This window comes from Aethalodelphis obliquidens, unplaced genomic scaffold, assembly GCF_003676395.1.
Source record: "Aethalodelphis obliquidens isolate GAN/ISIS:26980383/991018 unplaced genomic scaffold, ASM367639v1 scaffold45, whole genome shotgun sequence".
NCBI classification, from domain to species: Eukaryota; Metazoa; Chordata; class Mammalia; order Artiodactyla; family Delphinidae; genus Aethalodelphis; species Aethalodelphis obliquidens.
In genome coordinates this window covers 4070249-4083803 of record NW_020837989.1, presented here as the reverse complement: position 1 = coordinate 4083803, position 13555 = coordinate 4070249, and the positions used below count along the sequence as shown (strand labels likewise).

Genomic DNA, 13555 nt, shown 5'->3' with positions numbered 1-13555 from the left:
GCCACGTGCTTTCTGTGTGATTTTCAATATTGTTTCTACGTGGGCAGTGTTGTTTAGTAGTTAAGTGCATAGGCATATCCACAGTGCCTGGCACATGGGCTCACTGCAAGAAGTATTAGCTATCATTCTTTCTTTCTAAAAGCCATCAAAATGAAAATAATACATTTTGGATGTGATACCAAGAACATATCATGTATATGGCACTCCAGCTAAAAATGTGTGACCTGAATCTAGTCATGAGAAAATAGGAGACCAAACTAAATTGAGGGGACATCTACAAAATAACAGGCTGGTATTCTTCAAAAAAATCAACATAAGGGACTTCCCTGGTGGTCCCGTGGTTAAGACTCCACACTTCCAATGCAGGGGGCATGGGTTCAATCCCTGGCTGGGGAACAAGGATCTCACAGGCCGCGTGGTGCGGCAAAAAAAAAAAAGGCTGACAGACTGTTCTAGATATAAAGGACAATATTGGATCAATTGACAACACGAGAATAAGCATGGCAGATCAAACTATTGTATTAAATTAATTGAAGTTTATAATGGAATTATGGTTATGTAAGGGAATAGCCTTATTCTTACAAAATACACAAATATTAAGGGATATGGGGCATGACACATGCAACACAAACAGTTTGGAAAAATACATACATACACACACACACACACAGAACAAATCAAATATGACAAAATATAAGTTGTTGAATCTGTGAGAGGGTATATGGGAGTCCTTTGTACTATTCTTGCAACTTTCCTCTAAGTCTCAATTATTTAAATATAAGAAGGTAAAAATAAAATGAAATGGATTCTGGCCATTTTTTTCCTTTTTCTATTATTCAGTAGATATGAAATAAAAAAACAAACTAGGGTGACAGTATTACAGTAGAAAAAGATCTGCACTGCTCTTAAGTATTAAGTTAATGCTCTTCAATAAGTGATGCTGAGAAAACTGGACAGCTACCTGTAAAAGAATGAAATTACAACATTTTCTCATACCGTATACAAAAATAAACTCAAAATGGATTAAAGACCTAAATGTAAGACCTGAAATCTTAGAACTCCTAGAAGAGAACTCTTCGACATAAATCATAGCAGTATTGTTTTTGGCTCAGTCTCCTAAGGCAAAAGGAACAAAAGCAAAAATAAATAAATGGAACCTAATTAAACTTAAAAGCTTTTGCACAGCAAAGGAAACCATGGACAAAACGAAAAGACAACCTACTGAATGGGAGAAAATATTTGCAAATGACTGATAAGGGATTATTTCCAAAATACCTAAACAGCTCATAGATCTCAGTGTCAAAAAAACAAGCCACCCAATTAAAAAATGGGCAGAACACCTGAATAGACATTTTTCCAAAGAAGATATGGCCAACAGGCACATGGAAAGATGCTCAGCATCGCTAATCATCAGAGAAATGCAAATCAAAACCACAATCACATCATTTCAAACCTGTCAGAATGGCTATCATCAAAAAGAACACAAATAGGGACTTTCCTGGTGGCACAGTGGTTAAGAATCCGCCTGCCAATGCAGGGGACACGGGTTCGAGCCCTGCTCCGGGAAGATTCCCACATGCCGCAGAGTGACTAAGGCTGTGTGCCACAACTACTGAACCTGTGCTCTAGAGCCTGTGAGCCACAACTACTGAGCCCGTGTGCCACAACTACTGAAGCACACGCGCCTAGAGCCTGTGCTCTGCAACAGAGAAGCCACTGCAATAAGAAGCCCATGCACCGCAACGAAGAGTAGCCCCTACTTGCTGCAACTAGAGAAAGCCCGTGTGCAGCAACGAAGACCCAATGCAGCCAAAGAAAAAAAAACAAAAAACACAAAACAAAACACAAACACAACTAACAAATGTTGGTGAGAATGTGGAGAAAAGAGAACTCTGGTACATTATTATTATTATTTTTTCTCTCTCTTTTTTTTTTTTTTTCCTCTAGTACATTATTGGTGGGAATGTAACTGGTGCAGCCACTATGGAAAACAGTATGGAGGTGCCTCAGAACCCTAAAAATAGAAGTACTATATGACCCAGCAATTCCACTCCTGGGCATATATCCAAAAAAAAATGAAAACACTAATTCTAAAAGATACATGTACTCCAATGTTCATAGCAACATTATTTACAACTGCCAAAATATGGAAGCAACCTAAATGTCCATCAACAGATGAATGGATAAAGATGTGGTATATATGTACAATGGAATATTACTCAGTCATAAGGAACAAGGAAGTTCTGCTGTTTGCAACAAAAAAGACCTAGAGGGTATTATGCTAAGTGAAATAAGTCAGACTGAGAAAGACAGATACTGTATGTTTTCACTTATATGTGGAATCTAAAAAATAAAATGAATAAATGTAACAAAACAGAAACAGACTCGTAGATACAGAGAGCAAACTAGTGGTTATCAGTGGGGAGAGGGCAGAGGGGAGGGGCAAGATGGGAGTGTGGGATTAAGAGGTACAAAACTGTATATAAAATAAATAAGCAATAAGGATATATTGTATAGCACAGGGAAAGATAGCCATTATTTTATAATAACTTTATTATTTATTCATTATTATTATTATTTTTTGCGCTACGTGGGCCTCTCACTGTTGTGGCCTCTCCCGTTGCGGAGCACAGGCTCCAGACGCGCAGGCTCAGCGGCCATGGCTCACGGGCCCAGCCGCTCCGCAGCATGTGGGATCTTCCTGGACCGGGGCACGAACCTGCGTCCCCTGCATCGGCAGGCGGACTCTCAACCACTGCACCACCAGGGAAGCCCATATGATAACTTTAAATGGATATAATCTATAAATACTGAATCGCTATGTTGTCTACCTAAAACTAATACGATATTGTAAATCAACTATACTTCAGTTTAAAAAAATTAAGTTTATGTCCTTTGCCAAAGTAGATATTTAATTTGGAATTAGGACTAGGATAAGCTTTCTAACATATCATGCTTATTAGTTACAAACTGTCTGCTATTTATTATTAGCAAAATCTGTGTACACTATTAGTTTTCCTATATTCCTTTTAACCTGAGAGAGTCACTGCTAGAATAAAAATTGTTTTGTTATTACAAATAAAGATTCTCAGGAAATCACTGGAAATTAGTTCTAGAGAAATTTAAAATGTCAACTTGAAATTTTCACTATGGTTGACAGCACATACTCTCCAGCACTTTGGAAACAGATTAGTGTCACATTATAATTTCTTCATATTAGAAAAAAAAGTAACTACATCTCCTTCACATTAAAAGAACAGGCGCCTCTGACCACTTATTATGGTTCTTCTGGGTGCTGAAGAAATTCAGAGAAGTTTAAGATTCATTAAGGAATACATCATATGAAAATATGAAAAAGATCAACGTGCCAGGCAGGGACTAGTAGTTACTAGAACACATGCAGACTCTGCAATTAGACAATTTGGGTTTGAATCTAGGCTATCATATACTAGCTGTGGGACTTATGGAAGTGAGCTAACCTCTCTGAGCCTCAATTTAATCAGGAAAATGAAGATAACAAAACCTACCTCCCAGGACTGTGAGAATTAGATGCAGTCACACATGGAAACACTGAGGGAAGGGGATATAAACTGGCAAAATCTTTTTGGAGAGTGACAGTTTCACACAAGATGAAAAGTCATATCCCTACCCCTGGCCTGGAATAACTATAGCAATAACTATACTTTAGAAAATCTGGAGAAAACATGCAGCAAACTAATAACACTGGTTTTTACTGAGGGATGGGATTAGGGAATTTTGTCATGTTTGAAACTTTTGTTGTATTTAAAATAAGGTGAATATACTACTTTTGAAAGCAGAAAAATTATAAAAGTAGTATTTACTTTAATACCAAAAAGAAAGGAAAAAGGCACAGAAATTGGAACAAGAAGTAGCGGAACACATATACCACCCCCAATATGGAAAGAAACCAAAGTTACCTATGACGGTCTGCAGGTTGTGCACATAAATGACTGCATTGTTGGACCCAGAGGCCATCAGATAGCTCAGCTCTGGCCGGCTGCCATACTCATGATGCCAGCTAATAGTATTCACAAGCTTGTGATGCTGCTGGATGGTGCAGATCAGTTTCAAGTTAGGAACCTTGAATATTTCTATTGATCTGGAATAAGAAACACACCAAGACAAGAAAGATGGATGCTCAAATTACAGTCCAATGCAAACAGGTATCTCCCTCATCCCATCAGTCAAAGAAAGGTGAAATGGAATAGGATAACCCTATATAAACTTCAGAGGTTACTCTCTCACAAAGAACCAGACACAAAAAGTAGTCTTTCAAACAGTTTTCACAAATCTCAACAATCTCTGGAAAGTTGTGTTTATCAGGCTCTTATAATAAATGGTGCAAGGGAGAAGCTAAAAGAAGAATTAATAAACAAATGGCTGAAATAGGACTATGTTACTATGATCAACATTGGAAAGGGGAAAAAAAAAAACCCCAAAAAAACAAAAACAAAAGAAAAAGATGTTGGAAAGGGCATGGTGAGGCCTAAAAAGCATTTCTGCCTAGGTTTACTATAAAAAAAATGAAGGGAGATTTAGGCAGTTTAATTCTGGAGATGAGGATTCTGTGAAGCACACAACAGCCAAAACACAGAGTAGTGTTGAGTACTCTTTGGGCTGAAAATATTTAACTTATTTTGCAGTTCTCAAAGATGCAGAGAGCTGAGTCATTTAAGGATATCAAGGATAAGTCAGAACATCAAATACAACTAGGTTTTCCCAACTAACATTACAGATGGCATTAGCTTGTGATCAAATATATGCGCAATTACAAAGTTTTTTTTATAAAGAAACAAACACATACCCATCTTCATTGCCAAGAGCCATGATTTTGCCATCTGCTTTCCAGCTGATCTCTGTGTGTACAGGCAATTTGTACTAGAAAGCAAAACAAACCAATCTTGACTGAAAACATTGTTCTTCTTACAAATCAGTGATGACAGTGTGGGGAAAAAAAAGAAAATCCCTAGTTTAAAAATGTTCTAATTGTACAACAGCCATTCTTATAAATAATCTACATAATTCGCCAAAGAGGTACTAAGAGCAAGTGTTTGAAATACAATTTCCTAAATGGTATAAAAAAGAGAGGCCAGTAAATACTACATGTCTGCAGTGTCTAACCTTGTGAAATGAACTTAATTAAAATGATTTTTATCCCACAATAAGACATGAAACATATCCATTGGCTTTGATAACATGGGGGTCGTCACCTTTTTAATAGAAGTCATACACACTACGCTTTTTTCTTCCTATCTCTTCTGTTTCTTTTCCAGAGTCTTTTTTTTTTCCTAACTTTTTTTTGGTGTTTCCCAAAGCTGCCTGGGCCCTCTTCTTTTCTTGTCTCTTTAGATCGCCTCATACATACCTGCAGCTTCTTTAGCTACCATTCATGTGAAGAGACTCCAAATTTCTATTTCCAGCCCAAACTCCTTATATGAGCCTCTGATCCATACATTTAACTGTCACAAAACTAAAAGTTTGTTAAGAATAGGAATTCTGTCTCTTTTATTCATTGTTGAATGTTAATGTTCAGATGACATTTAAGACATGAAGGAATACAGTCAACAAAAATAATTCAATTTATGATTAAATGTTATTTTTATGCTAGCCATACAAAATAATGAGCAACAGTAAAAAATGCTCATTTGAAAGAGTAAGGAAATCTCAACATTTATGGTTTCATTTAAAAAGACAGTTCTGGCATACAGATACACTGATAGGATGGTAAAGAAAATGTGGCTAAATGTGGAAATCTCAGTCAAGGATATAAGGAAATTATTTGTATTATTTTTGCAACTTTTGTATAAATCTGTAATTATTTCACTAAAAAAATTAAAAACAAAATGACAATTCTGTCTTGAGCAAAATACCTTATATCTGCACTTGAATACCATATTAAAAAATTATTTTTACGAACACCTCACTCGGGAGAAAGTGGCTAGCGTGAAAAGGCTGCTTTATATTCAAGATCAGAAAGTTTATAATAAATCACCATTGCAATTGAGAGACGCTTGAAAGCTGCCTGAGCATAATAGATACCTCTTATAATGGCATTTATCATGCAAGATGAGAAGCCAAGAAGATGGAGAGATCATGAGAAGACTTTAGACCACAAGAACTCACTTTGATTGAATTGGTGTCCCTGATGAGTTTGTTGATGTCAAAGGCCTCTCCACTAAGCTTCCAGGGGTTGTGTTGTAAGACAATCCCTTCCCCTCCACAGCTGTATAAAGTGAGGGAAGGTCTGTCCCCTTCTCCTCCTATATGAGATAAGGAAAGAAAGCGTATCCGTTTTGTACTTCACCAGCTTAACTATTTGTTGCTATAGTATGACCATATCATACTATGAGATGTTTTAAAAGAATTACATTAATTTATTGGAATAAAGTCACTGTTCTTTGCATCTGAACACAGTTGTTGGGGGCAGAAATAAACGGTATATTAATTCTACATTAATATTTATAATACAACATATTTGCTTTAAACATTCTTCTGCCACTCAAAATAGTAGGGGTGCCAAAGCTGGGATCAGAAAACATGTTTTCAAAGTTTTGGGGAATTTACCTTCTCTTACCGACAAGTACTCTTTGGGCATTTAAATATATGGAGCTGCAGGACTTGCTATGACTAACTGTAAGAAGCTGTCCTCAAAGCAATGATTTCTTTGGTGTTACAGCAATCATCCTGTTGATTTTTAAGAAGCAAACAGTGGTTCTGGTGGGTTTCTGTAAGGGCAAGTTTTATTTTCACCACTGCTAGAACTATGCTTGGCACAAGTCAAGGATCAACATTTGTTGAATGAATGAATGAATGAACTACCACTGCAATGCTGCTTGAGTTCTGATGATTTACACTGTAAACGTTTACATTATTATGGAAATTTACAGATGTTCCATTATATATGGTGAAGAAAAGATTACCAAAGACTTTTGCTGAACACATTCATTTTTAAAATTCTGCAAGACCTACCACTGTAGGCATACGAAAGAGAAATATAAGGCTGAGGGGTTAGAAAAGGAAAAGGGTCAGAATACATCAAAGGCAACAAGAGATCATTTGAGAAATTCTAAGTTTGCTTTAACTGTAGGTGAAAACAGATGATCATTAACATTACAATTCTTTTTTTAAATTTATTTTTTTAATAAATTGCTTATCTTTATTTATTTATTTTTTTGGCCACACTGCATGGTCTGTAGTATCTTAGTTCTCAGACCAGAGATTTAACCTGGGCCTTTGGCAGTAAGAGCACAGAGTCCTAACCACTGGACTGCCAGGGAATTCCCAACATTATCATTCTGATAAAATTAAAAGGTGATAGCAAATTTTAGTGAAAATCATTAGACTAGGTATCAGGACCAAGCATGAGATAACTATATTCACAATGAAAAAATTCAGCTCAAAGAGATCAAATATGCTTTAGTTTGGAGTTTGGAGAGGCTTATTCTGGGTGAATGCTTTCTAATTTATCACCTGTTACAACTGCCCTCATGGACCCCTGGGGACAGCAGCTTGCTTAAGTAACCACTGCATTAGAATATTTATGACTCTTTCCAGGTTGCACATCCTAGGATTAAGTTGAAAGAAAGAGAATACTCTCATGTTTGTTACAGAATGACTCACACTTACCGGGTGCCATGGAGGGTACCGGTGGCCCCCAGGCTAATGAGTATACAGTCTTCTTGTGATATGTGCTAGAAATCTGTGGAGGCCTGGGGGGAAGGGGGATTACAAACAGAAAGACTTAAAACAAAGAGATATAGTGGAAAACAGACCATCTTTTTCAAAACGTTACCTGTTATATAAACTTAGTTGCTGATATTAAAGAAAAATAATTTAACAGTACCCTTCTCCAAATAACTGACTGTAAACAAGCAAACACTTAAATAATATACCATGTAATGATAGCTACTAACAAAATAATTAAGTCCCGAACATACTTCACCCAGTAAAAGAATGCTATTAACCTCCCCAGCTGGCCAGCTTGGGATCAATCTCCCCATCTCTGTCAAATATTCTAATATTACTGTAGTTATATACCAGTGTAAAGGCTATCACAACTAGAGAAAAACAGGACAAGACAGAAAATGCAAACTGTTAAGCCCAGAACTAAGGTTACTGCAAGTCATTTTTGGCTTACCCTGTCGTTAACATCACATTCTTTTTTTTTTTTTTTTGCGGTACGCGGGCCTCTCACTGTTGTGGCCTCTCCCATTGTGGAGCACAGGCTCCGGACATGCAGGCTCAGCGGCCATGGCTCACGGGCCTAGCCGCTCCGCGGCATGTGGGATCTTCCCGGACTGGGGCACGAACCCGTGTCCCCTGCATCGGCAGGCGGACTCCCAACCACTGCGCCACCAGGGAAGCCCTATTTTACAGTTTTTAAAGGTTACTTTCCATTTAATTATTACAAAATACTGGCGCTATTCCCCATGTTGTACAGTACATCCTTGAGCCCAATAGTTTGTACCTCCCACTCCCCCATCCCTATAGTCCACCCCACCCCAACCACTAGTTTGTTCTCCGTATCTGTGAGTCTGCTTCTTTTTTGTTATATTCACTAGTTTGTTGTATTTTTTAGATTCCACATATAAGTGATAGCATACAGTATTTGTCTTTCTCTGTCTGACTTATTTCACTTCACATAATACCCTCCACATCCATCCAAGTTGCTTCAAATGGCAAAATTTCATTATTTTTTATGGCTGAGTAGTTATTCCATTGTGTGTGTGTGTGTGTGTGTGTGTATATACACACAACTTTTTTGTCCTTTCATCTGTTGATAGACACTTAGGTTGCTTCCATATCTAGGCAGTTGTAAATAATGCTGCTATGAACACTGGGGTGCATGTATCTTTTTGAATTAGTGTTTTTGTTTTTTTTGGATATATACCCAGGAGTGGAATTGCTGGATCATATGGTAGTTCTTTTTGAGTTTTTGATTTTTTTTTTTTTTTTAAAGAAACATTGCTCTTCAGGGTATTTTTGAAGGTTGCTGTGGTGATTAATAATATGTGATGTGTCAGGACAGAGCAGTGCAGTTATTACCTTTAACATATACTGTATTCTTTGTATAATTTTAGAATTCCAGGATTCTAGAACCTATGACTGAACTAACTTAGCTGTTGACTTCTTTATTTCCATGTATCTGACACATTTATCATTATCACTCTAGACAATGAACCAATTTCTCTTTGGCTGAAAGAAGTAGAATAAGCATTTCTGGCTGAATACTAACAATGTACCTACAGCAACATCCTTCCTCCTACTACATACCTTTGCTGGTATCAGTTTGGATATTCAGCTTATAATAACCAAACGATAGTAATTTACCAGAATTAGTCAGCAGTTTTGTGGTGACACAAACCTATTTAAATTGATATATAGTTTTATTTTATTAAATACTTCTTTGAAATAGTGTAGCCTTTTAAAAAAAAGCTAGATATGAAGAAAAATAGTTAATGCGTATTCAGTTATACATAAGTACCTAAAAAACTGGCATATAAAAAGGTTAGCTGCACAGTATAATGAATGATTCTCACTTAGATGCAAATGATCTTTAGGCAAACTTTTTCTGTAAAGGGCCAGATAGTCAGTGCTTCAGGCTTCGTGAAGCATGCAATTTCTGTCACAACTCGTTTATTCTGCTGTGGTAGCATGAAAGCAGCCTCAGACAAGAGGTAAAAAAAATGAGTGTGGGGCTTCCCAGGTGGCGCAGTGGTTAAGAATCCTCCTGCCAAGGCAGGGGACACGGGTTTCAGCCCTGGTCCAGGAAGATCCCACATGCCGCGGAGCAACTAAGCCCGTGTGCCACAACTACTGAGCCTGCACTCTAGAGCCCGCGAGCCACAACTACTGAGTCCGTGTGCCACAACTACTGAAGCCTGCATGCCTAGAGCTCATGCTCCGCAACAAGAGAAGCCACCACAATGAGAAGCCCGCGCACTGCAATGAAGAGTAGCCCCCACTCGCTGCAACTAGAGAAAGCCCATGCACAGCAACAAAGACCCAACGTGGCCAAAAAAAAAAAGAGCGAGCGTGGCTGGGCTCTAATAAAACTTTACTTATGGACAGAGAAATCTGAATTTTATTTACTTTTCATACATTGTGAAATATTCTTTTGATTCTTTTTCATTTATTTCAAAAGATAAAACTATTCTTAACTCATGGGCCATAATTCTCTAATCCCTGGCCTAGAACAGTGCTGTCCAATAAAGTAGCCCTTAGCCAAATATGGCCCTTTGGCACTGGAAGTGTGGCTCATGCAACTAAGAACTCAATTTCTAATTTTATTTATTTTAATTACTTTAACTATAAATAGTCACACATGGCCAGTGGCTACCAAACTGAACAGTGCAGGTCTGGAATCTAATCAAGCATCTAGAATAGCTGTGCCCAGTAGATTCATACTGTGAGCCACATCTGCAACTCAAAGCTTTCTAGTAGCCAAGTTAACAGAAGTAAAAGAAACAAGTGAAATTCAATTTTAAGAATGTATTTTATTTAGCTCAGTATATAAAAAGTATTATCTTTTAAAATACAGTGAAAATAAATAATTACTGAGGCATTTTACATTCTTTTCTGGGGACTAAGCCTTTGAACTCTCGAGTATGTTTTACACTCAGCACATCTCAGTAGCCACCTGTGACTAAAGACTACTGTAATGGACAGTGCAGCTCTAGACAGTTTATAGGAAATACAGGGAATACAAGGAATATAGGAAATACAGGGAATAGTGAAATGAGTTACAAGTCACCACAAAGAATTAAGAAGTCCAAAATGCAGAATATGCTACAAAACAACTTATCTGGAATCTTCAAATTGAAAAGGCAATGTTATGGAAAGAAGTGGGGGATTATTCTAGAATAAGAGACTAAAGAGACATAACAAAATACAATGTGTGATCCCTGATTGAAAAAAGTTTGAAAAAAAAACCACTCAGGAAAACGTTTTTGGCTCAAATGAGGAAATTTGTATACGCACTGGATATTAGCTCATATTATGGATATTGTTAATTTTTGTTAAGTGTAGACAAATAAGGCAAGTATGGCAAAATGTTAACTGGTAAATCAAGATGGAAGGTACAGAGATGTTCTTTGTTCTCGGCTTTTAACATTCTTCGATGTCTGAAAACTTTTGTAAAAAAAATGCTGAGGGAAAACAAAAGCAAACGGTTTATTTCAGTGGTTCCCACAGGTCAGATGGGCTGAACCACCATCACCTGAAAAAAATTTTTTAAATAAAATTCTGAGTTCTAAGCCTAAACTCAGAGTCAGAATCTTAAAGATGCTTCCCAGGCCTATTATGATATACATCCAGGTTTATGAACTCAAAATTAACTCACTGACAATTTGGTCAATGGGCTAAATAGGAATCGTCTATTTCTTACTTGTTGGAGTAGGTGTCATACAATCCCACTTTTCCATCATCAGTTCCAAAAGCTAAGCAGCCTTCCTTGGTTGGGTGCCAGCAGAGCTACAAAAAAATGAGGAAAGGGGCAGTGTTAAGGGAATCCTTAGGTTATACTTCAAGTGTTCAGTTGGAAAACTTTCTTGTTCTTTCTGTCTTCTAATTTTAAAAGTAACAAATTCTCATTATTTAAAAGAGAGAAACAAAGAAGTATTAAAAACAAAGTAAAAGTCACCTGTAATCTCACCATCCAAACACCCCATTGCCAATTCTGTATCTTTCTAGACATTTTTTGTGGTTGAACTTTATATATAATTGAAAAAACAAAAATAGGTTCAAACATTTAAATGATGTGCATGATACATTGTTGAGTGGGGAATAAAAGATTCCAGAACAATTCAGAAAATATGATTCTATTCATCATTAACAAAGCCTGGAAAGATACATCACAAACTGTCGACAGTGGTTCTCTGGATGATGGAAGTGGGAGAATGGAGTCAAGGGTGGGGTAGGAAACATTTTTTGCTTCCTACACTTCTGTACTGTGGTTTTCGTTTTGAACCACAAACCTTTATTGCTTTTAGACTAAATAGCCACAACAAAGATATCACTTTGAAGAAAAACAAAAAAATTATACGTATTGTTTTGTAATCTGCATTCCATGTTTTGTAATTTGCATTTTTCATGAATCATTAACATTTTCCCACATCAAAGAAAGATCTACATTATCACTTTTAATAGTTTAATACTATTCCCCATGTGGTTACAATTTAATGTATCTCCTATGAATACACATCCAGGTTATTTCTAATTTCTTACTATTAGAAAACAGTGTGACTTGAACAAAACCTTAATTTTACAAACAAAGCCAAATTTCTGAATTAGGAGGTATGTAATGGGCTTGGTCAGAGAGAGTCCTTCTGCTGTTCCACTTTCAAATTGCATCGAAAATACCCTTGAAGAAGTCTGAATTCCCAACAGAGTTCATTTATATGAACAGGTATTCTCTAAAAGAGAATTAGTTATTTGAAAAAAGTTCGAGGCAAGCTCAGAGAAAGCTTCCTTACCGCTGTAACCTTGGACTTGACACCCTGCCAAAAAATTTTCACATCATAGTTGTTCTTTATGGAGAATGTATTCCATATACGGATCATGCCATCACCAGCGCCTATCGCCAAACAGCCTGTGTCTACAGGAGAGAAAGCCAGACTGTAGGCAAACCCACCAAGGGAAGGCAGGGTCCAGCAGCACTCCAGGGTGGCCATGTCCCAACATTTTACCTGAAAAGATGAAGGGTTAGGGTCTTTATAAAGAAGGTCAGAGAAACAGGGAAAACAATCAACACTTCAAATAGGATGGGCTCAGAATACATCAGGATAATGTAACTTAACTATTCCAGTAGGAATGAGAAAAAAATAATCAGTTATAAATTGTAGAGCTCACAGGGATCTTAGAATACATTTATTCCCTAAGATGCCAAGTGAATAGAGAGCACAATAAACTAGAACCCAGGCTTCCTGTTTCCCAGAGTTCAGTGGCCTTTCCACTATACTGTATCACTGTATTACAGCATTGGTAATTTTCTCATTTGGCAGACTCAAAAAAAAAAAAAAGATACAGGTGCCTCAGGACAGTGGAAGAATCAGAGTCGTTATCTTCAAAAGCAAAATATTTTATCATAGCCAGTGGAAGAGGAGTGCTGAGTTTTTAATCGTCACTTGTTTAACAGTGACTTGGAAGAGAACGGTCTGTCAAACAAGCCTAGCTTATTGTAAAACAGAAAGGTGTCTCAAGTAAAGCCGATTGTCTCTTACAGAGACTGTGCCAAGAAGGGATGGCTCTGCTACCTGAACGACAGACGAGGGTATCTGAAAGCTAAGGCTTGATGATCTCGCACAGCCTTCCATGGACACATCTACTCTTCCTTGTTGTACCTGCTTTAGCAAAAAGGCATCTTGGTCGTTTCTCAGCTTTCCCCTACTTTTCTGCTGCTAATGTATTTAATGCCAATCAGTAACAGTAACTCTGAACCTGGAACGTGGGGGCAAGGTGAGGTGTGAGAAATAATGTACGGTTTGAAAAAGCCCTCTAATCCCATGCAAGTCCTCAATCACTGCTGTACAGTGCT

General features: G+C 37.3%; 1 protein-coding gene across 4 annotated transcripts in view; it reads right to left on the bottom strand.

Moving 5' to 3' along the window:
* The window catches only part of GEMIN5 (gem nuclear organelle associated protein 5), a 41509-nt gene that overhangs the window by 19525 nt on the left and 8429 nt on the right, over positions 1–13555 (bottom strand). For all 4 annotated transcript variants that reach the window (XM_027081448.1, XM_027081450.1, XM_027081451.1 and 1 more), the window contains exons 8-13: positions 12495–12707; positions 11408–11493; positions 7648–7730; positions 6145–6281; positions 4826–4899; positions 3939–4120 (exon numbers count right to left, since the gene is read on the bottom strand). In XM_027081448.1, coding sequence (XP_026937249.1) covers positions 3939–4120; positions 4826–4899; positions 6145–6281; positions 7648–7730; positions 11408–11493; positions 12495–12707 — 775 coding nt within the window. The remainder of the gene's footprint in view (positions 1–3938; positions 4121–4825; positions 4900–6144; positions 6282–7647; positions 7731–11407; positions 11494–12494; positions 12708–13555) is intronic.